Below are 24,664 nucleotides of genomic sequence, written 5' to 3'. Positions count from 1 at the left end.
GGGGGGACAGGAAGATGGACAAATGGAGGTGCGGACGGGCGGATGAAAAAAAGAGGGGAGGTCGGACAGGCGGATGGGAAAGGGGAGGTGCGGATGGGAAAGGGGAGGAGCGGATGGGAAAGGGGAAGTGCGGATAGGCGGATGGAAAAGGGGAGGTGCGGATGGAAAAGGAGATGGGCGGATGGAAAAGGAGATGGGCGGATGGAAAAGGGCAGGTGCGGATAGGTGGATGGAAAAGGGGAGGTGCGGACGGGCGGATTGAAAAGGGGATGGGCGGATGGAAAAGGGGAGGTGTGGACGAACGGATGGAAAAGGGGAGGAGCAGACAGAAAAGTGGAGGGGGCAGTCAGGCGGACAGAAAAGGGGAGGGGAGGATGGGCAGATGGAAAACGGGAGGTGCGGATGGAAGAGGGGAGGTGCGGATGGAAAAGGGGAGGTGCGGATGGAAAAGGGGAGGTGCGGATGGAAAAGGGGAGGTGCGGATGGAAAAGGGGAGGTGCGGATGGAAAAGGGGAGGGGCGGATGGAAAAGGGGAGGTGCGGAGGGAAAAGAGGAGGTGCGGATGGAAAAGGGGAGGTGCGGAGGGAAAAGGGGAGGTGCGGACGGGCAGATGGAAAAGGGGAGGTGCAGACGGGCAGATGGAAAAGGGGAGGTGCAGACGGGCAGATGGAAAAGGGGAGGTGCAGACGGGCAGATGGAAAAGGGGAGGTGCGGACATAAAAAGGGAAGGGGGCGGTCGGGTGGACAGAAAAGAGGAGGGGGAGGACGGGCGGATGGAAAACGGGAGGGGGCGGACGGAAAACGGGAGGAGGTGGACGGACGGATGGAAAACGGGAGGGGCGGACGGACGGATGGAAAATGGGAGGCGGACGGACAGATGGAAAAGGGGAGGGGCGGGCAGGTGGATGGAAAATGGGAGGGGCGGATTAGGTGGATGGAACAAGGGAGGGAGACGGGTGGATGGAAGGGGAGGGGTGGATGGAAGGGGAGGGGGTGGATGGAAGGGGAGGGGTGGATGGAAGGGGAGGGGTGGATGGAAGGGGAGGGGTGGATGGAAGGGGAGGGGTGGATGGAAGGGGAGGGGTGGATGGAAGGGGAGGGGTGGATGGAAGGGGAGGGGTGGATGGAAGGGGAGGGGTGGATGGAAGGGGAGGGGTGGATGGAAGGGGAGGGGGTGGATGGAAGGGGAGGGGTGGATGGAAGGGGAGGGGTGGATGGAAGGGGAGGGGTGGATGGAAGGGGAGGGGTGGATGTAAGGGGAGGGGTGGATGTAAGGGGAGGAGGGTGGATGGAAGGGGAGGGGGCGGGTGGATGGAAGGGGAGGGGGGCGGGTGGATGGAAGGTGAGGCAAAAATAAACCAAACATTCCAGGCTGTTAAAGGAGTCACATTGTTTGGCATTTTGACCAGAAAATGTCATTCAATCAGAGCTATTAAGGTTCAACTCCCTTTTGACAACAACCAATGAACTACAGAATGCATAAATTTGGACAAATACATTAATCATAGGTTAGACAATGACAATAGGTGTACAGAGGATGCCATTTAACACAACACCGATATAATCTACCAAATGGCAAAAAAAAGGGTACAACTAACTCTCCAACCAGACAGCATAAAAGGACAGACATCCCAACAAGCAGAGGCAGCATGGTTCCAAGTCGTACCACTTTCACAGACAGGATAGAAATTCCGTGATCGTGTAGCTCATCCTCAAAGAGTACGACATCCTCGAAGAAAAGAATCGGCTCCCGGTTCATCAGCTTGGCCTGGTCAATCCTTTCCGTTGTTGGCTGCACCTGTGAATGACACACAGGCCTCAAACCAGAATTCAACCTCCAAAAATATCACAATGATGCTCTGAATTAAAACTGGGCTTTTGTACATATTTGCAACTCGGTTTGCAAGTTTATTACAAAAAAATACACCCGTGCGGGAGTGACGGTCATCTCTGCGAGAAACAAGCATGAGTTCCTGTTACTAGGGTGTCGTGTTCTCGGGTCAGGAGGGATTTTTGGCCAACTTTGAAGTCACGTGACGCGAATATCGAAAATCCGGCCCGACCAAATCTAGATATTGTCCCATAGATTCATATGCCACAATCAAATTCAAGATAACTTAAGAAATGTAGGAGGAGATAGATTTTGAAAATCGTCATTTTGCAACTACATGAAGCAGTTTTCGCAAAATTCAGTCACGTGACGTGTACGTATTCGAAGATATCGGTATTCTTTCGAATGGACATGAGCTGCTATGCAACAACACCATTCACTAACTTTTACCATGCCCAGTAGAGAATATATAGCCTCCTGAAGGTAGGGCACTTTTTGCAAAGTGTGAAGTCACATGACGCGAAAACGAAAGCGAAATTCGAAAATCCGTCCCGACCAAAATTTAGATACTGTCCCATGCATTCATATGCCACAATCAAATTCAAGATCGCTTGAGAAATGTAGGAGATAGATAGATTTTTAAAATCATCATTTTCGCATTTTTTGCCAACTTTGAAGGTCACGTGACATGAAAATGAAAGCGAATATCGAAAATCCGGCCCGACCAAATTTAGATATTGTCCCATAGATTAATATGCTACAATCAAATTCAAGATCGCTTGAGAAATGGCGGAGGAGATAGAATTTGAAAATCGTCATTTTCGCAACTTCAAAGGCCTCATGACCTTGACCTTTGGTGACCTTGAAAGTCATACCATCGTGTACGTCTCATCGACCTCTATCAGGATCACTAATGACCAGATCTCCCGCTTCAACTTCATTGTGAACGGACGGACGGATCGAAGGACATAGACACCCATATTATTAGGTCATGCTCGAAGAGATGACCTAAAAAGACAACACTTGCTTTACTCATCAAGGTATCCTCAAATTCCGTACCCACTTTTCACTATTGGAGTGGAAACCTTGAGGGTACAGTGTAATTATTTTCTTTAACCAAGGGATTTTATTAAAAGTTGATGTTTTGATCATTCATTGAATTTAACTTTGTTCCTCTGACAATAGGGCAAATGCTTCCAAACATCAACCGCACCTCCTTTCTCATGGTGGTAAATGCACTCAACATTTGTTTATTTACACGAGCCTTCACAGATCCACACGAGCCTTCACAGAAATAAGTAGTATGATTTGGGATGTGTACATAGCCAGTGAAGGACATCAATGTGGTTCCTCATATACATAAATGACCTCTCTGATACTCTAAATTGTGCTGAAAACAATACCCCTTCCCACAGACAGATCAATAGACAGCAGCTGTGTCACTTGCTCCGCTAATCTCAAGTTATTAGATGCTGATCTGATAAATGAAACATGTTTTTCAATCCTGACAAATGTCTTAACCTGTTGCTCTGGGAGGATCGTCAAAATGACCCAACTAGTTATCACCATGGGGAGCCACGCAAGGAGGTTCAATCCTTTGAATTTCTTGGCCTCGCCCTCAGCCATCAACTCCCATGGGCTAACTTGTATAGCAAAGCTGGCTTTCAAGGTAAACCCTGGACCAGGCATCCATTGTTTCTTCAAGTAATTACTTGGAAATCAGAACTTCTCACAGCCTGCAAGGCCTTTATCCGTAGCTTAATGGATTCTTTCTCTCCCCTATGGGCTGGCACACCAGCATCACATCTGTCTCTCCTGGATACTGTGGAATCTAAAGGTCACATTATTAACATCTCTGCTGACGAGGCCGAATCACAAGGCCTGTTGCTGTCGCATCAGAGACAGGTTGGTGACCTGTTTTGTACAGCCTCTCCTCCAGTCTCGCTCCTGCTCTCTAAGCCCTCCGATCCTCCGTAGCGTCTCCAGGATGTACGCGGTCTTCCGGTAACTCCCTCCTGGTTCAACTTCCAAAATCCAAGCTGAATGCACACACTAATTACTTTTAGTACACCTTTCTTCCACCTATGTAAAATGCCTTTTGGAGATGGTTCAACCCGCTGTTGCCACTGTTCAAGCAAGCGGTGCACCACAATCTCATGTCATCCCCACACCCCTCACCCCCAAGTGATGTCTTTCACACCATTAACCCAACCTAACAACCTTCATCGCTAATTCCCTTGTTTGTCATAGTAATCTATATTTTTATATACAGTAATCCCCCGCTATATCGAAGTTCACCTATCACGCCCCTGCTTCATCGCGGTTTTTCCCTTGGATCCTTTCTAAATTTTTCTGCGGATTCCCCCGGTATATCGCGGTAATAATATATAAAATATAACATATATATATATATATATATATATATATATATATATATATATAAAATATAATATATAAAATCCTCTACGAACATGCACGTCATCCCAACGTCCAACTCAACCCGTCCTATGCTGATCTGTTTAATTAAAGTTTTTTTCTTTATGATCAGTGCATGGGGAGATGAAATGTGCATTAATTGCAATAGTTGTGGAGTGAGGGGGGAGGGGGGGTTAACATGTGTTGTGAGTTGCTCTGGGGGCAGCGCATTTTTGTATGCACGCTTCGCTGTATTGAGAAAAGCTCTTCTGAATGGGGTCTGAGTTCGAGTTCAGATATGGGGATCTTCAAGCACAGGATCCTCAACTGAAGACCCTGACGATGAAGTCGGATAACTGGAAACTGAGACCGGATAAAATTTTCTCACCATTCACATGAAAGGCGAGAGAGAATGATACGGTGTATATCAGTTGTTTTTTTTATGGGGCTATCGTGTTTATAATAACACGAGTCCTTCACGTCGATATTCTTACGAAATCAATGAAAATAGTGTTACGAATTTGGGAATTTGATTGCACACAACATACAGGTTCCTTTAGTCAGCTATGTCGATAAGTGCTTGTTCCCTAGATAGCTCACCTTTCATTGTTTAAATGTTCAGAAATCGATTAGATGCGCTGCGGATTGATTTAATAGTTAGGGAACGAACAATGGAGACATCCCCCCCTCTTCTGCGAAGAGGAAGAACCCTGCCGTCCCGTGACTCATGATGTCAACAACTCCCTCCCACCCGTGGAGGAGGGGGGGGGCGGAGAAGGATAAGAGGAGATCTTTTTCTTTTGTTCAGGGGCAGAGTTGGAGAGGGCAGAGTTTGAGAAGGGAGTTGAGAGTAGCCGTTCAGCAGACCTTTGGCTTCTGCTTGGCTCGGGAGAGCTTTTTGCTTCAAGCTGCCCTGTTTGGAAGGAAGTTAAGCCGGTCGCTCGGCTCGAGCTGCGAGTGGTGGCTTCTTCTTCTTGGTTCGTGGCGCTCTTTTGTTCTCCATTTTGGTTCCCGGCTTGGTGCGACTCAGACCTCTTCGTGGAGGTGGTTCCTCGGGGAAGCGACGCATCGACGGGAAGGTTCGGCGCCTCGTCTCACCAGCACGTGTTGAGAAGCGCGGGAGGTGGTTCCTCGGGGAAGCGACGCATCGACAGGAAGGATCGGCCCCTCGTCTCACCAGCACATGTTGAGAAGCGCGGGAGGATTCGCGGGAGCTCGGGAAGGATCGCGGCTCGGCGATTGGATCCAGCTCGCTCTCGCTGGAGCCCGGGTCCGAACAATTTGAAGACTATACGAGGTGGAGAGGTTCGAGATCGGCTCTGGGTTTCAGCTCACCTGTCCTCCGAGCTGGAGCTCGTTATTAAAGGCCTCTGCCACCATTTCTTGGGTGTGTGTGTGTGTGTGCGTACGTGTGTCAGTGGGCCCGTCTAACAAGTAGGAACTGCTGTTAAGTGCAAGTGACTGCACATAATAAGTAGATGGTTGTAGTTCTTTTGTCATGCTTTTGTTGCTTGAATAATTGCATACGTGTTTTGCCTTGTTTAATTGCATACGTGCTTTATTATAATAAATGTCCTTGTATGAACGTAAACCTGTTCGTTGCGTCCATTCTCTCATTGAACTGCCCCATCTTGCACTCGGAATATAGTTGGTTTTTAAATAGCCAGTAAAGTGATCGGGTCCAACGGGACTGCGCGATAATACCCCGCTCGGTTATCCCAAAAGGAAGCGAGCTGCTTAAGCGGCTCGTTTCCAAGCGGTCCCGTTGAGGTACAATCTCTCGGTAACCTACCTGCGCGAATAATTAGGTAAATTGAAGATTTGGCAATCGGACCCTGTAGCGCGGGTAGAGTGTGGACAAGGTTGTGGTGGGATGAAAAACCCACCCGTGACTGGTTTCTGACGTTGTTCCAGAAAGTCACGACTGGATTGTCAGTTCGGTGGGCGAAGCGACCGCTATTGGTTAGACGCGGTCGTTCGCACGCCGGCGGGTGGGAAATTTACAACAATACGTTTCAGAATCTTCAGTTTCTGAAACCCAATACCACACACCACTTTTACCCATGATCAAATGTGCCGATACAGATAGTTTGAAAAACTGAGTACCGCATGGACAATATTTTTCACTAACTTATCGTATCGATAATATTGAGATATCACCGAGCCCTAAGACACGGTACACATTTACATCGTGAATTTGCATCTCCCCCACCTTTGGAATCCTTGAGAAAGAAGGGGGAGGGGAGTGGACCAGGTAGCTACACAACCTTTATCTTAAGATCCTTAGCCCCTGCTGGCAAGTGTGGTTGGATAAGTAATGATCGAATGCATTGGCCACAGACACACTAAATTGCGTATTTTAGTCAGGTTATTGAATTGTTAATGTTTTCAAGGTGCACATCATGATTTGTTTGCCCGTGGTTTGCCCGGTTAACCATAGCATCAAGACCACGTGCACTTACATCCACCAAATACTCAAAATTCCAGTCATTGTCAAATTGGTTTTGGATAATCGAATACGTTTCAACAACTCAAAGATTTTACGCTTAACTTCACTTCCAGAACGAATTTTTGGAAATTGAGAAATGACGGAATCCCAGGCCGCTTGATTCGTGAATTTGCTTGTGAATTTAGTGCCCCATTATCGGACATGTTAAATTCTTCATTTAAATCAGGAACCGTTCCGGAACAGTGGAAAAAAGCAATTGTTGTCCCGATCCCCAAGAGCTCCAGACCAGTATGGAACAAACTCAGAGACCAATATCCCTGACTGATCACTTTGCAAAATTAGCTAAAACCTTTGAAACTGAATGGATACTCAGTGACATCAATGACAATATTGAAACAATCAGTTTGGTAACAGGGGAGGTTATTCCACTTCACACTACCTTGTTAAGTTGATGAATAATCTATATGAGCATGCTGATATTAGGCCTCCCCTCCTCTGCTTTTTGGCTTAAATTAACGATGCAATGACTCAGCTGGATGACTGTGCTCATATCCTAGCCCTTAAGGATGTTGACGACATGGCACTTATTCAGAATACAAGGGGCAGGCAACCTAAGGTGACACTACAATCTGCTTTGAATGTTTTTACTCAATGGGCAATTTAAAATATCATGAAGTTGAATCCTGATAAGTGTGCCCTTATGGAAGTTTGTTTCATGAAAGAACCTCCTCCATTTACAATCCAAATTACTGCACTGCAGAAGGTTGAGCATATGAAAATATTAGGTGTTATTATCTCATCTGATTTGAAATGGAACCTTCACATTCACAATAGTCACCAGGGCAAATGGAAAGTTGTTTATGCTGAAGATGCTCAGAAACTTTAACTTAGCCGTGGAAGATTCGCTTACCATTTATAAAGGATACGTCAGATCACTTTTAGAGTACGCTGTTCCACTTTGGAATGCTGGCCTCACAATCCACCAAAGTAACTAATTGTTACACGTTCAGAAAAAGGGCCCTCCAAATCATTTGAGGGCAATTATACAGTGATTATGACCATGCCCTTCAGTCTTGTGACATTCCAACCATGAAACAATGCAGGTTTGAAATTTGTCTGAGATTCGCACGCCAATTGCGAACGTCTAATGAGTTCAGACATTGGCTTCCGGACCTCAGGCAGGAAAGCACACAACACTCCCTTGCAGAAATTCATCTCAACTTTCACCAATTATGTGTAAAACCCAAAGGTACAAAAACAGTGTCGTACTGTGTACCTTGTTAAAATTCTTAATGAATAATGTACATTGTACTCCCCCTTTTACTTTATTTTTATTCCATGATATATTCTCTCTCTTTCTATATATATATATATATATATATATATATATATATATATATATATATATATATATATATATATATATATATATATATATATATATATATATTTTTTTTTTCCATGACATCCTTTTCTAATGATTTTAAAGTTGAAAGGAATTACATCTAAAGCTTTTTGATTATATATATATATATATATATATATATATATATATATATATATATATATATATATATATATATTCTGATTGGACGCTCTCAACATCAAGATGGGAGGAGCCTGTTCAGTGTTCAACTCTCCAATTGGAGGTTGCAGAGTCTGAGGCGGAGCCACGAAAGCCGTTGTATGAAGAAGATTCTACAACAGCCGAAGCGGCTCCACCTCAGACTATGCAACCTCCAATTGGAGAGCTGAAAACTGAACAGGCTCCTCCCACCTAGACCATTGGGAGGTGATGATTGATATATATATATATATATATATATATATATATATATATATATATATATATATAAAAATATATATATAAATATATAAAATCCTGCTGATTTTGATTGAATTGAGGTATAATGCAGCTGCTGTCCTCTTTTGTTTCATATTAATTTTTTCATGAGAACACCTGTGCCTGCCTTTTTGGTCGAAGGGTCGCTCACAATTTTTAGCTCTCTATTTCTTTGAACCCGATATAGCCTCAGGCTTCCAGGCTGAGTTTTCCTTTTCCGTTCTTTAATCCCATTTACCCTGGTCTCCACCTTTCTTGTGTTCACATTATCTCTGTTTTCACACAGTGATGTGTTATTTGCACCTACACTCGCATCCTCCTCATGGCTTTATGCTGTATTCACCCTCCTGAAGCGTCCATCCTGCCCTCTGGTCATGATATTTACAATGCAAATTGTTCGTATTTCTCGTCATGTACTTATTGTTCCTCAGAATGTGCAGGTGACAGGCCATTCTTGTGCAGTTTCTTTCTTAATTGTTGATATGTCACATGTATAATGGGGATGGTTTGCACTTTGTGGTTTGCAGTGATCAAGTCTGTTTGTGAATTCATTTGTCACGTCTGTCCTTTGTTATAACGTCGCTTTTATCTGCATGCTCTCTCTCTGTCTCTATCGAGTGCAGCCTGTGGCTGCTGGTTGCATCATTGGTTGGGACGCGGCTCTGCCGCTGATGCAGTGTCCCCCTTACCAGTACACTGGTGCTCATTTTGCCGACCTCGGAAGGATGACAGGCTGAGTCAACCTCCTGGTGTATTTTTTAAAATTCAGCGGCCAACAGGGCTTGAACCCAGGAACCGAGGATCCCAAGCCGCCACCCTAACCACTAAGCCAACACCAGGCTTATCTGCATGTTAATTAGTATGCAATTTAATTATATTACAATGCACTATTATGCAGCCATTTGCCTTTTCTCCATGGTTAAATGTTTATGTTCAGTTGAATAAAACCATTTAACTACCGACCTACTGACCTTCCTACCAACCTGTCGGAGTCACCATCTTCGCTATAAAGTGTGAAAAGACTTTCTCCTCCCACCCCCATCCTCCAGCTCAACCAATTCCTCACTAAAGGTGCTGTCACACCTTGACGATTTAGCCAGCGTCTGCAGACTTATGAAAAATTTGTCTAAAACGCTGGCACATGTCAAATACGTTATGGGTAAGTTTTGATAACATTAAGAGCACGCTGTAAAACACTGCCATACGTCGTAGTATGCTGGCTTTCATCGTTGTACTTTGTGGTTGTCCTCAAATTTTAGCATGCTTGAAATTTTACGACGTATGCCAGCGTATGACTCACACGTTCCGCTATGCTGGCGATAAGTTGTAGGCACGTTATGCGATCGTTGACACACGTCGACACACGTTACTTGTAAGTTACTCACAAGTCGAAACACGTCGACGTAATGATTAGCGTACCCGAAACTTATTTATAACCTATGAGTAACGTGTTGTAGGCAAGTTACACGATCGTTGACACACGTCGAGGCACGTTACTTGTAAGTTACTCATAAGTCGAAACACGTCGAAGTAATGCTTAGCGTACCCAAAACTTATTTCTAACCTATGAGTAACGTGCTTTGAACCTATGTGTAACGTACCTCCAACGCATATTGACGTATTTGGTTGACGTCTTCCGGACGACCACAGAACTTACTGAATGTGTTTCTAATTTACAGCTACCGTATAATGGCGTATTGGCAGCGTTTAAAAAAAACAAAAAAACAACAATAACTTCCCATATTTTGTCACATCTGATTGCCTCTTCAGTTTGCTCATGTCTTATTCTTAGTTCCTCCTCTGTGAATATTTTCTGTTTGAGGATATTGTCACGTCGACGTCGAAACTTAAAAGCAAATGTCCGAATATATTTTAAAATTCGTGATAGACTAAAAAAATAATAACAAAAAAAAACAACAACAACTTCAGATATTTCGTCACGTGCCTTCACGGAGCCAAGGAGAAAAAAAGAAAATGTGCCTTGACGGAGAAAATAAGTTTCGGGTATGCTAAACATTACCTCGACGTGTTTCGACTTACGAGTAACTTACAAGGAACTTGTGTCGACGTGTGTCGACGTGTGTCAACGATCGAATATCGTGCCTACAACTTATTCCCAGCATAGCGGAACGTGTGAGCCAAACGGCGAGTACATCGTAAAATTTTCAGCATGCTTGAAATTTCACGACGTACTAGACGTACTACGACGTATGACAGTGTACTTCATCGTTTTTCAGCGTGCTATTCACGTAAACCAAACTTAGCCATAACGTATTCGACTTATGTCAGCGTTTTAGACACATTTTTCAGAGGTCGGCATACGCTGGCTTAATCATTAAGGTGTGTTTGCGATGTTGACACTTCCAATTCTCAGGCGGTTATGATTTGAAATCGGCGAGCGGCAGCTTTTTAATAGGCTACGCCACGTGATCGTCGGCGATACGTGCAGCGCACTATGCCTAAGTTAGACTATCGTTGGACATAGGTTGTGAACGCCGACAACACGCTAATCATTCGTTGGTATAAGTTATCTATAAGACAACGAAACGTTCTGTGTACGTTACTAATATGTTATGCATATGACCAACTCGTTATGAATACGCCAAAAACTTTACTAAAAAAACATCAAAATTTCAGCGTACGCCAACGTTTTACATACATTTTTATACGTTGCCATTGCTGGCTAAATCGTCAAGGTGTGACAGCGCCTTAAGGATTTGTTGCTGTAAACTCACTATGACTTATAATTAAGTTGATACATATAGACCACGTCACACTGGTTGTGAGAAGGGGCATCTATTTATTACATATGCACAAACATGTGAGGTGGTGGGATATAAACTGCCAAAAATGAATTGGAAAAAGGTAAGACAAAGGAGGGTGAAAGAAGAGAGGAAGGAGGATAACTATGGAAGTTTGTGAAGGTGGGGCAAGAATGAAAATAAGTTTTGGCAGAGATACGAGTAGGCGAAGGGAAGAGGAATGCTTGGAGCATCTGGGGTAGGTGGGGATGGAGGAGGGTGCTCAGGGTGGTTGGTAAAAAGTGCAACCATATTCATGTACATAATAAATCATTCCACCCCCCCCCCACCCACCCCTGAATAAAATAAATAAAGTAATAAAATGCATTGGTTGAAGTATAAAAGGTGGTATGTATGACAACAGACACACCTGTATACACCTTGAACCTGTCAGACAACCACGGTAGTCAGTCGTATATGTCCAATCGTATGGTTGGATAACATCCGCTGCCTGGCTGAATAAAGAGGGAAAACAAAGATAATGACGAGGCTTTGTGATGCAAGAAAATCACATTTTACACATGCAAAAGGAAGAGCAGAGATGTGCAGAGGACAAGGCTCATAGAAGAGTTAGACAATAAAGGGAGGCCAAAGCACTGGCAATAGAGAACAGGCAGACAAGAGGCACAGACACACATGAAAAAGACAGAAAGATAATCAGGACAACGTAAGGAGCACAATGAGGTGTGGAGAGGTGAATGAGGAGGGCATGCAAACAAACGGGACAGGAAAGCCGATCATTCAGAACAGTTTGTGCTGCTCATTTAGTCGCATAATAATATACATTCAGGCAATTATTAACAGTTTATAGATACAAGGGAATGGAAAAATCCAAACCCCTTTTTGACCTCTCGCAACTCCAAAATCAAGTGGGCCATTCCTCACCAACCCCGCTGCCAGGTCTCTGAGCAGGCGACGGTGAGGCCAGGCTGCTGGTGGGACACTCTGGCGAGAGCTGGCTGTGCCCGGAACTCCAGACCGTAACCAGCACAATGCATCACCGAGAGCGAATTTTCACCAAACAACATCTCGGGGAGAGCCGGCAGGCCCAGGGATTGGGTCATTCTGGGAATGTGAGAAACAATGGCTTTGATCAAAACAAAGTATATGAATGTTATATATATATATATATATATATATATATATATATATATATATATATATATATATATATATATATATATATATATATATATATATATATATATATATATATATATATATATATATATATATATATATATATTGTTGCGTTCTCAGAACCGCATGCATACAACAGATAGGTCTCCCAAGACAGTTCTGCCATTATTATAGGTGTAGATAGTCCCCTCCCTTTTGTTTAGCAGAACAATGGGGAGTGCGTTGCGATGATTTAATAGTTAAGGTTGCTTTCTTTTCATATTTCATTCAAACAGGGGACCCCATGTCACTTTTTTTCATTTTCAGTGTGTACCCTCAAGCACCATTCTTTTTTCAAAAATCTTTTTTTTTTCATTTCATCCCCACTCTTCTTCTTTTCTTTCCTGGGATAAATCAGTCACATGCGCTTTCGCTGTAAGGTGGGCAAACTGCCGCGCCGCCGTGAAGGATCCGCTGCATCCGGAGTCTTGTTCCCAGGCAAGCCCGAAACTCGGCATGTGCGGCGAGTGACGTGTGCTCGGTGTTGGACTGTCGATTTGAGCTTCCAATAAACTGGGGAGAATTGCCGATTGCATTAGAAAGGCATGCAAACAAATACTTCTTAAGAGGCTGCACAGATGGTGTTTTTTTGACAGCAAGACAATCCATGGTACCCTCCGTCCTGCTTGCCCCTCGTCTCGTTTACCACAACGTACCTTCCTTCACCTGACACGATGTGCAGTCCACGATGACCCGAGATCTCAGAGCGAACACCCCCGGGATCCGCAAGCGGCTCCGATGGAGGATACGTGGTCGGTCCGGGAGGTTCTCTGGAAGACCGCGGGTCCATGGTCGGTTCACCCGAGGACAAGGCGTCCAGACCCGATGAAGATTTGCTTGTGATTTGCGTGCCGATTTTGCTGTGGGCGATTCGTGTCGTCTTGTGGAGTCGGAGCGCAATGTTTCCGCTGTTGGGGATGGCCTTGCTGGAAATGGAGCGAGGCAGTTTCCGGCCCAAGCTGGCGGGCCACGTGAGGGGTCGGGGCCAATCGGAGCGCCTGATGTTTGAATTCGGCATGGCCCCTCCCCCCGAGCTTCGGGCCCGATAAAAGACGGAGAAGGCCCGATAAAAGACCATCTCCTGTGTGTGTTTTCACGATGTGTGTTCCTGTTCCCGCCTCCTGCTTCTAGTTTCCGCCCACGCCTTACCTCATCGATCTGCCTCGACGTCGACCCCACCCGCCTACCTTGTCCCACCCACCACTCCACCCTCACACTCTGCCCCTTCTCCACTCAAGCTCCTCTTTCAGAACACAGTCTCCACGCGTGCGGCTGGGGCCAGAGACAACGCAACTACTGTTGGGCACCACACCACGGAGCCCCTTCTCCACTATCCCCCCCCCCCGAAACATATTGGTGACGCGTCGTGCCATCGTGTGCACAGGAACCGAGAGCATAACCTTAACTCGGCTCCCTCCCTAGCTGCAAAACTCCCTTCTCATCGGGGTTTCTGTGTCTGTGTGTGTGTGTGTGTGTGTGTGTGTGTGTGTGTGTGTGTGTGTGTGTGTGCGTGCGTGTGTCCTGGCACCTGTCTGGTTAAGTAGGTTTGTAGAAGATCATTATTGTTATTAATTTCACGTCAAGTCTGCTCTGTGTCTGCTTTTGTAAGTTGCTTGTATTATTGTCACACCCCACGCTTCTTTCTATCCCTGCATTACACCCCAATAAATCTTCACTGTGCCACATACCTTTCCTCGCCTGCTTGTAAATAAATCATTATTATTAGGAATGCTTCCTGCTCGTTTTTGTCTTTTCTTCCATTGATCCAGCATGGTCCGAATCCTAGCTTAGCTGGGACTTTATTCCCAACAATCCGTTCCTTTTAGCCAGTATGTCCTTGGCAGTGTCGCTCGGCTGAATCCGATCCGGTAAAGTGATCCGGTCCGGTAGAGTGATCCGTTTCGGACAAGGCGTACCTAGGGCGTGTTTCCCCGGTAATTAAACCACATGATTAATTTGGTAACTCAATTAACCCATAGACGGGAGGGACCCTAGGTCACGCGGTTGAGTGATTGGCGTCCATTCGGTTAAGCGACCCGCCGCGTCACGGAATTATCCGTGTGCGATGGCCTACAATTCTGGGGAGTCTGGGGGGAAGACATAGCTTCCCCCACCCAGTGGTCTTCTCACCCGACCAACAATATATAATATATATATATATATATATATATATATATATATATATATATATATATATATATATATATATATATATATATATATATATATATATTGTTGTGGTTGACGAAATTCGCAAACCACCATTCAGGTCCCTTAGGTGAGATATCTCTGTAAGTATATGTGTAGTTAGGCCCAAACCCGTTGTTTAGAGGGAATAAATGTCATTCATTCGGGCTGCGACCCTTCTAGATAGCCGTTTTTCTTTTACTATCTTTATTTTGGACCAGCCGCCATTACTACCATTACTACCACCACCAACCACGTCTCAACAGCCATCACACAACAACCACCAACCGCAACGCCGCTTCACAACAACAGCCACGACCTTTACCGTCACAACTCGCCCTCGCAACCATCGCATCACCGCCATTCCCGCGCCGCTTGTGGGCACCGATACTGGACTCGTGCAGGGCGCGCACCGAGCAGCGGGTGCAGAAACACCAGCCTTTCCGAAGAAATCGGATCAAAAACGACTCACGCCCACTTCTGTTCTGTCCTATCAGCGAGCATGGGGCGATTTGGCCCCGCCTCCAGGTGCGTCGGAGTAATATCGCTATATGCAGATTCATGGATCAAAAAGCATTCACGCCCACTTTTCCTCTGTCCAATGGGGAGCCAGCCAGAGGTAAAGGGTCGAAGGTGAAGGAGCGAGGCCCCGGGGGCTATAAAGGGCCGCGTTCGCTCGCCGGCAGTTGAGTTGAGTTGGGAAGAGCCAGTCAAGAGAATAGTCGGAGAAAGCAGTTGGACGGAGCTGTGGAGAGTTGGAGAGGTGGCGGCGGCGAAGGCAGTCGAGGGGGTGCTCGTGTCAGAGTCGGGGAGCTGCGGAGAGGGGAGGCCGATAACGCGACCGAGGTCGCGGTGGAGACGCTCGTTGAGGGACCCGAACCAGCGAGATATCCTCATCCCCCCAAGCATCAACAACCCCCTCCTGTTTCCCCCCGCGCTGAGATAGTGCGAGAAGGGGGCCCCGTTCCCACCCCATACCAGGCAGTCCCAGCGAGGCCCGCGGAGTAGGGGCGCCACCGCCATTTTGCGGCTCATCACCAGACGGGTAGGCTCGACGCGGTCTCGGCCCCAGGCCCGTCTGCCCCCCTCATCGTGGAGGGTGGTCCCTTTTTCTTTTGCTTTGAGTATATGTGTTGTCGGCGCCGTCTGTGAAGTAAAACTGTATAAGTGTTGCCGTGTGCTCGGTAGTCGGTGGTAGATCTGCATTGTGTTTTGCTTTTACATTTGCTTTTTGTGCATTATTGTGTGTTTCTTCTTCTTTTACATTTGCTTTTGGTGTAATTGTATATGTGTGCTTTCCGTTTGTCACGGAATAAATGTGCTTTATGTTGAACTGTTTTTCCCGTTTCGCTTCGTCTTTTCCTTTATTGAATCTCCATCTTACTTCACGTAAAGGGTTGGTCGTGGGCTAAATACGCCCAATAATTAATCGAATCGTCGAGGTTGACGATAACACCGCTCGGTTATCCCGATAGTACGGAACGGGTCGCTTAAAGTGGCCCGTGTCCGAAGTCGACCTGCGGCGAGGTGCGATCGCCCGGTCTACCCTCCGTGTGGGTACTTAGGTAGGTCGAATTTGGCGAGCAACCCTATCCCACGCGGGGGGCCGATTGGCACGATCGTGGTGAGGCCGAAAGGCCCACCCGTGACTAGTTCCCGGCGTTAGTCCGAGAGGGTCACGACGGGATTGTCCGTCCGGTGGGCGACGTGCCGCGATTCGAGTTACGTGGCCGTTCGCACGCCGGCGGGCGCGAATCTGCAACAATATATATACACACACACATATATATATATATATATATATATATATATATATATATATATATATATATATATATATATATATATATATATATATATATATATATATATATATTGTTGCGGTTCTAGGAACCGTATGCATACAAACATACAGTTGTCCCGAAGTCAGCTATTTCATTAAGTATATGTATAGATAGAACCCCTCCTTGTGTTTAATGGGAAATCAAAGGGGTGCGTTGCGATATATTTTTTTTAGTTAGATTAATAAATCTTTATATCCCCTCCATTATGAACCACAGTACCTTCCTCTCGCATGGGCTGAACAAACGCTTGTTCGCCAACTCGCCCAACCGGAGACTCACTGTCCGAGGCAAAATCCTCTTTGTGTAGTTCCTTTTTGGCGAGTCCGCACGTGTGGAGTGGGCGGGCTTCGCGGTATGGCCGAAACCCTGCCCAGAAAGGGCGGCCCCATGGAAGCCCTGTCCAATCAGGGCAAAGTGACGTCGGCTTCACCAAGGCCTCTCCCCGCTGAGGGCGATCTATAAATTACGACACCATCCACAGGGTAGAGTGCTGAGAGGGTGTTCAGCCGGATGCAATCAGCCGGGTGCCAGTATTCAACATAGTCAACCCAAACCAATAACTCTTTCTTTGAAGAATATCTTGGATGAACGAGCTAATGGCAGTGTATTCCCAGAACCAGTCCTGGGATGATGCAACCAGAAATTAGCATGCCCTTGACCACATGCACTAATCTTTACTATCAACCCCCATTAACCCTTCCTAATTCAACCTTCATACTTACAGGTTGCTGTGCTTCCCTCTCCCACTCACTTTCCTTTCCTTCCCTCTTTCTCCTGCCTCCTCCTCCTCCTCCTCCTCCTCCCCTTCTGTGTGTATATTTGTCTGTTCATTCTTTCCCTTGCTTGTTGCTTCCAACTGTTAACCTATTGCCAGTTCATAACCGATAGCATCTGGCTCTTCTACGAGCCAGATAGGAAGAACGAAAGAACAAAGCAAAACGCAAGTGGGTTGCATGCAACAAGCAACTAACCTTACCGTTCCATTTCCGCACAACCAGAGATGTGTGTTTTTTTTGACACAAAGGTCCAAGGACCAAATGTGTATGTTTCCTCGCTCTTCTTTCGACTCGCCATGTCTGGTGGAAAAAATAATAATAATAATCAAAAAAATGAACACCAGTTTTACCAGTGATCAAAATATAATAAAAAAAAAAATAAATCACCCCCGTGTGGGGGTGACGGTCATCTCTATAATACCACAAGTTCTCAATGTTCATTTATGACCGAAGACTACTGCGCAGCTCGACTGCGCAGTTCGACTGCGCAGCTTGGTTAAAGATGACTCGGCATTTTGGCGCGCGCGCACGAAATTACATTTTGAAAATAAATGCCGACGTTTACATTTCTGGTTTTGAAACTTTTGCACCTTCTGCGGAAAATGTATAAATATACAAGGTCAGCTGCTATGCAATGACTCCATTCACTAACTTTTACCATGCCCAGTAGAGAATATATAGTCTCCTGAAGGTAGGGCAGTTTTTGCAAACTTTGAAGTCACGTGACGCGAAAACGAAAGCGAAATTCGAAAATCCGTCCCGACCAAATTTAGATATTGTCCCATACATTCATACGCCACAATCAAATTCAAGATCGCTTGAGAAATGTAGGGGATAGATTTTGAAAATCGTCATTTTCGCATTTTTTTGCCAACTTTGAAGTCACGTGACACGAAAGTGAATATCGAAAATCCGGCCCAAGCAAATTTAGATATTGTCCCATAGATTCATATGCTACAATCAAATTCAAGATCGCTTGAGAAATGGCAAGAGGAGAGAGAATTTGAAAATCGTCATTTTCGCAACTTCAAAGGCCTCATGACCTTGACCTTCGGTGACATTGAAAGTCATACCATCGTGTACGTCTCATCGACCTCTATCAGGATCACTAATGACCAGATCTCCCGCTTCAACTTCATTGTGAACGGACGGACGGATCGAAGGACATCGACACCCATATTATTAGGTCATGCTCGAAGAGATGACCTAAAAAGGCTTTCCCTTCCCTGTTGGTTCGCCCATTTGAGCTGATAGCTCATGATGTTGGGACCCCAGCCCCAGTAGTCAAGATGCCAAACAGCCATTTCAGGGCAAAGCGGGCTTTAGCATCATTATGAAGTTTTTTGGTCGATTCATAATCTCTGAGCTATCCTGAATCAGAATCAGCCGGGTGCCAGACTCGCACCCTTGAGGAATTTTTTTTTAAGAGGCGAAAAACAAAATGGCCACCACCGACTTTCGATAAATTCTGTTTTGGGCTATATCTTCACTTATAATGCACTTACACACACAATTTTGGTGTCTACTACTATGTTTCATTCGACAGACATGGTAAATGTTGAAGATTCTCTCAAGATTGGATGACAACAGATGGCAGAATTTGAATCTGGATGGCCAACAAGCTTCAACAAGACACTAACCGAGAAAGTGACCTTGATGACTTCGACCAAAAAGAGCATCAAGCTGGATGGAAGGCCAGTATACGATACCGAATTGATCTACACCCAAGTCATATGTCTCCAACAATACAGGGATATTGATATCAAGGATGTCCTCTCTTACGAACTGTCCCCTGTCCCAGCCTCCTTATTTGATGAGAGCAGTGTGATGCGGGCTCAGTCGAAAGCAATCCTGAAGACGAAACTCCAAGTTGAGCAATCAAGTCAAATCCAAGGTGTTCCAGATGCTGTCATCATCGATGGATGCGCCATGTTATGGACTGTACATTGGCCCACAAATGGTACAGTTGAGGATTACGTGATCAACTTCATGGGAACCATCAAATACCACCTGCAGTGTTGTGACGTATACCTGATTTTCGACAGGTACATCAAAATTAGCACGAAATAAATGACGAGATCCAGTCACGAAGGTCATAATTCAACTCAGTCGAAAACATCAATTCAACTGACACACAACACTTCCAGCGCAAAAAGTGGTCCTAAATGTAGCCAACAACAAAGTACAACTGATCGATTTGATCTGTCAGTATCTGATGACCCACATTGTGGACAACCAGACCAAACTGGTGATCACCGGAAAAGATCCTACACCAGTACAAGTATGGAACAATTCCACTCTCCAGAGACAGGATCTGAAAACACACTATGAAGAAGCAGATGTCATCATCATTCATCACTTAGTTAGAATTGTGTCAGTGGTGACTCACACATCAAAGTGGTCTGCGAAGATACAGATGTCTTTGTCCTGTTGATTCATTTCTACCTCGAGGAAAAGATGACTGTGGATGTCAGCATGGAGAGTCCATGTGCTGGGAGGGTGAACGTAGACATTCGCCAAATAGCACTGAAACACAAAAGCATCGCCAAATATCTGCCTGCTGTACATGCTCTGACCAGATGCGATACTGTGTCGTATTTGTTTGGCATTGGAAAGGCCACAGCGCTGAAGGTACTAATGGGCGGACATCATCCCACCTTACTTGGTCAGCTGGAAGCAGACGAGGAAAAGATGATATCTGAGGCAACTACCTTCATTGCTGCCTGTTATGGTTCCAAAGTCGAATGTGGTATGTCCACACACCGGTATCAGTTGTGGAAGTCTAAGATGGCCAACTCCAAGATTACCTCTGCTCCAAAATTGAGGTCGTCGCCCCCATCAAATAATGCCTTTGTTCAACATGTACATCGCGCTAATTATCAAGTCATTATATGGAAATCGGCCACTCAGTCAGACCCTCCGAACTTGGATCCCATCAAGTATGGATGGCAAGAAGGTGAGGACGGTGCGACGTTGTGTCCAACCACACTTCCACCTGATGTGTCTGCTGCGCCAGTCACCATTCTGCAGCTGCTCAAGTGTGGATGCTCCACCAGCCGGCCATGTTCCACCGGGAGGTGTGGTTGTGTGGCAGCACAGATGTCATGTTCGATGTTTTGCAGTTGTAATGCTGGATCAGACTGTTGTAACGAACAGACAAGGGCAGTCGCTGCTAATCACGACGACGATGACGAAGATTGAACATAATGTAGAACATTGCATACTTAACAAAGTTAATATTTGTTTGCCTAAAAAGAAAAGGTAATTTCAAAATCATATACATGTACATACTTACTTTAAGACATAACCCAAAGTCATAGTCAACTATCCAAATGTATCCGGATATATTTGTGTAAAAATCGTATTCCAATATAATAATCAATTAATTGATCATTGCAAGTAAGTTACTTCAGCTGTCTTTGACTATTATTGTACGTAGTATTAATATTTGAGGGTTCATCAAATACAATTTCTAACTTGAAGTGATCAGTGGAACTGCAAAATAGTCATTTTTCATATTAAAATATGAGACAGGTCTTGTGTGTGTATATATATATATATATATATATATATATATATATATATATATATATATATATATATATATATATATATATATATATATGTCGGGGATTGTATGTACTCTAACAGCAACCAAACATGTCTACTAGTGTTTGGTTAAAACTTGGAGTTTCAATTGGAAAGAGGGAAAGGATAAATCTTCCCATTAGTTTATCTGTGCACTGTCAAGAAACTTGTTTTGACATTGTTACAACACAGCTGGCCTTGTCGACCGTTTGAATGACCTTGCTAATCGGGCAGCTGAGCTACCTGGAATCTGTTGGACTACTGCCCAGAACTGTTAAGGCCTAAACAACATGTAGGAGGCTACCTTTTAAAATTCTTTAAGGGAATCAAGGGTGTTGTTTCTGCACTTTCTGTGCTCTCTTATCAGCAGTACTGACAGGAGAATGCAATAAATTAATGGATGGTAATAAATCCTCTTTGACACACAGTCATTCAAAGGTCGCAGTAAACTGAATATAAGGCAGTGCCGAAAGACAGCTCACCAGAGGATTAGGCTGGGTGGACTATTGTGTTCAAAGCCTGTTGTCTCCATATGCATATGTCTGATGTGAAATAAAACCTTCTCTCCCAAGATCGGTGATGAACAAAGCTTGACCTTAATCGCTGTGGACCTCACCTGGATCTCAACATATATATATATATATATATATATATATATATATATATATATATATATATATATATATATATATATATATATATATATATATATATATATATATATATATATATATATATATTACACCTTCAATTTTATCATTATCGGATTCCTTGACCATGAAAACATAGTAGTAGACACCAAAATTGTGTGTAAGTGCATTAGAAGTGAAGATATAGCCCAAAACAGAATTTATCGAAAGTCGGTGGCGGCAATTTTGTTTTTCACCTCCAAAAAAAATTCCTCAAGGGTGCGAGTCTTGGACCCGGCTGATTCTGATTCAGGATAACTCAGAAATGATGAATCAACCAAAAAAAAAACAAAAAACTTCATAATGACGCCACAACATGCTTTTTCACATTTCCCCTGGATGACAGGGTCCCATTGCATCTACAAACCTCGATCAATGCAACTTACAGAACTGTGTCTGAACGGGGGAAGCGTCGTCACTTTAGCATGCATAATGCTGGACGATACATAATTTAAGAGCTCTTGGATCCAGTCAAGAGTCCAAGCAGTGCATGCGGAGCTTTACAAATGTCGAGTCATCTAATTTGAGCAATATGCATTTTTATTGTGCATACGAGTGGTGTATAGGCTCAGAGTAGTTGTTTCACACACCTAACAAAAGTAAACTCGACATAATTTGACGTTGCGACGTCGACCGATACACTTCATTAAGTATTTGCGTACTCCAACTTTGAGCTCAATATCTAATGAGTCACTTCGTGTCACTTCGCCCCGAAAACGGCGGACCCCGTGTCACTTCGCCCCAAAAACGGCGGACCCCGTGTCACTTCGCCCCAAAAACGGCGGACCCCGTGTCACTTCGCCCCAAAAACGGCGGACCCCGTGTCACTTCGCCCCAAAAACGGCGGACCCCGTGTCACTTCGCCCCAAAAACGGCGGACCCCGTGTCACTTCGCCCCAAAAACGGCGGACCCCGTGTCACTTCGCCCCAAAAACGGCGGACCCCGTGTCACTTCGCCCCAAAAACGGCGGACCCCGTGTCACTTCGCCCCAAAAACGGGGGACCCCGTGTCACTTCGCCCCAAAAACGGGGGACCCCGTGTCACTTCGCCCCAAAAACGGGGGACCCCGTGTCACTTCGCCCCAAAAACGGGGGACCCCGTGTCACTTCGCCCCAAAAACGGGGGACCCCGTGTCACTTCGCCCCAAAACCGGGGGACCCCGTGTCACTTCGCCCCAAAAACGGGGGACCCCGTGTCACTTCGCCCCAAAACGGGGGACCCCGTGTCACTTCGCCCCAAAACGGGGGACCCCGTGTCACTTCGCCCCAAAACGGGGGACCCCCTGTCACTTCGCCCCAAAAACGGGGGACCCCGTGTCACTTCGCCCCAAAAACGGGGGACCCCGTGTCACTTCGCCCCAAAAACGGGGGACCCCGTGTCACTTCGCCCCAAAAACGGGGGACCCCGTGTCACTTCGCCCCAAAAACGGGGGACCCCGTGTCACTTCGCCCCAAAAACGGGGGACCCCGTGTCACTTCGCCCCAAAAACGGGGGACCCCGTGTCACTTCGCCCCAAAACGGGGGACCCCGTGTCACTTCGCCCCAAAACGGGGGACCCCGTGTCACTTCGCCCCAAAAACGGGGGACCCCGTGTCACTTCGCCCCAAAAACGGGGGACCCCGTGTCACTTCGCCCCAAAAACGGGGGACCCCGTGTCACTTCGCCCCAAAAACGGGGGACCCCGTGTCACTTCGCCCCAAAAACGGGGGACCCCGTGTCACTTCACTCCAAAAAAGTGGAGTTTATTTAATTTCTGCTCATGTTTTTAGATCCTCGTGGAGGATCTGTAAAGCCTGTATCTCCCTGGGCTGCGGTAGCTCGCGACTAGTTGGAGACACAAAATTGCGATAAAATCGCGATAATTTTCACTTGGAATCAAACTGAATTTATTTTTGCGTGTCTCACAAATATCTCACATTTGCGTATGTCTCAAGTCATTAAGAACAAATTGCGATATAATTACGAAACTCTCAGAGGTCCCAGGACAGATTATCATTTTTTTCTCCAATCAGTCACAATTTAATTTCATAGGTCGCCAATCCCTCACAACGTTGTCTCACATTTGTCGCACCTTCTGACTCACGGAAACTAAATTGAGAAGGGTTCGAGACAATCGCGACAACTCTGCGACTATTTTGAGAGAAAATTTGTCGCACTAATTTTTTGAACATGTTCAAAATTCAAGCGACACCAGAGCGACGTCCTGCGACTCACGCGAGGAAATTGAGAACCACCGCGAACGTTGAGACATTTTGGAGAATCCCGTTCGCATTTTGTCGCGAGCTGTCGCAGCCCAGTGAGATACAGGCTTAAGTCTCACGTTGTTGTCCTTCATCTTCTTCTTGTGAACTTTTTTGTTTCACAGCCTGCAGTTTTCATCGAAACTTCCTGAAACTTGCTATGTATATGCAGAAAGCCACGTGCAGGCAGTAACCATCTCAGATTTTGAAAATTCTTCCTAGAAAAAAAGTTGACGTCATAATATCGCCGCTAATGGAAATCACCGAAAAAATTATCTCCGAAACGAGTCAAGCTTTTTGAATTCTGTTTGCGGGAATCGAACAGGGCATTAGCAGAGATGAATTACCGCACATATGATACATCACTATGACGTCATATCAATTTTTATGATGTCATTCCTATTTTTAACATTTTTTGTTTCACAACCCAGAGTTTTCATCGGATCTTCGTGGTACTTGCCATGCATATGCAGAAAGCCCACGCGCAGGCAGTAACCATCTCCGATTTCGGAAATTCTTCCTAGAAAAAAAGTTGACGTCATATCGCCGCTAATGGAAATCGCCTATACCATTATCTCCGAAACTCGGCAAGCCATTTGAATTTTGTTTGAGGGATTCAAGCCAGACATTAGCACAGATAATTTATTGCAAACCTGATACATCACATTCGTTTTTATGACGTCATCATTAAGAGGACGAGGATCTTTGCTCATTTGAGCTTGATAAACTAAAATGCGATCCGCTTTACAAACAACCTCCAAATTTAAACAGCAGAATCGAGCCAAACAAATTCTGATTAATGCTTTAAAAAAATAATACTG

The 24,664-nt window shown here is 45.2% G+C and overlaps 1 protein-coding gene across 6 annotated transcripts in view; it reads right to left on the bottom strand.

Annotated features, from left to right (window-relative positions):
- TIPRL (TOR signaling pathway regulator) overlaps positions 1-24,664 on the bottom strand; it is a 37,691-nt gene that overhangs the window by 12,056 nt on the left and 971 nt on the right. For 2 of the 6 annotated variants that reach the window (XR_015053337.1, XM_085864319.1), the window contains exons 2-6: positions 19,715-19,851; positions 17,521-17,625; positions 12,225-12,404; positions 11,710-11,794; positions 1,667-1,798 (exon numbers count right to left, since the gene is read on the bottom strand). Coding sequence is in view for 5 of the 6 variants with exons in the window: in XM_085864319.1 (XP_085720445.1) it covers positions 1,667-1,798; positions 11,710-11,794; positions 12,225-12,404; positions 17,521-17,625; positions 19,715-19,764 (552 nt within the window). In the remaining variant the exon portion in view is untranslated. Of the gene's footprint in view, positions 1-1,666; positions 1,799-11,709; positions 11,795-12,224; positions 12,405-17,520; positions 17,626-19,714; positions 19,852-24,303; positions 24,364-24,664 lie in introns of those variants that run through there. The other 4 variants (XM_085864320.1, XM_085864321.1, XM_085864323.1 and 1 more) reach the window with 4 other exon arrangements.

Source organism: Eptatretus burgeri, chromosome 18 (genome assembly GCF_056783735.1).
Source record: "Eptatretus burgeri isolate ZD-2024b chromosome 18, Ebu_testis_v1, whole genome shotgun sequence".
NCBI classification, from domain to species: Eukaryota; Metazoa; Chordata; class Myxini; order Myxiniformes; family Myxinidae; genus Eptatretus; species Eptatretus burgeri.
The sequence above is the reverse complement of the archived record's forward strand: the minus strand, read 5'-3'. Positions and strand labels throughout refer to the sequence as shown.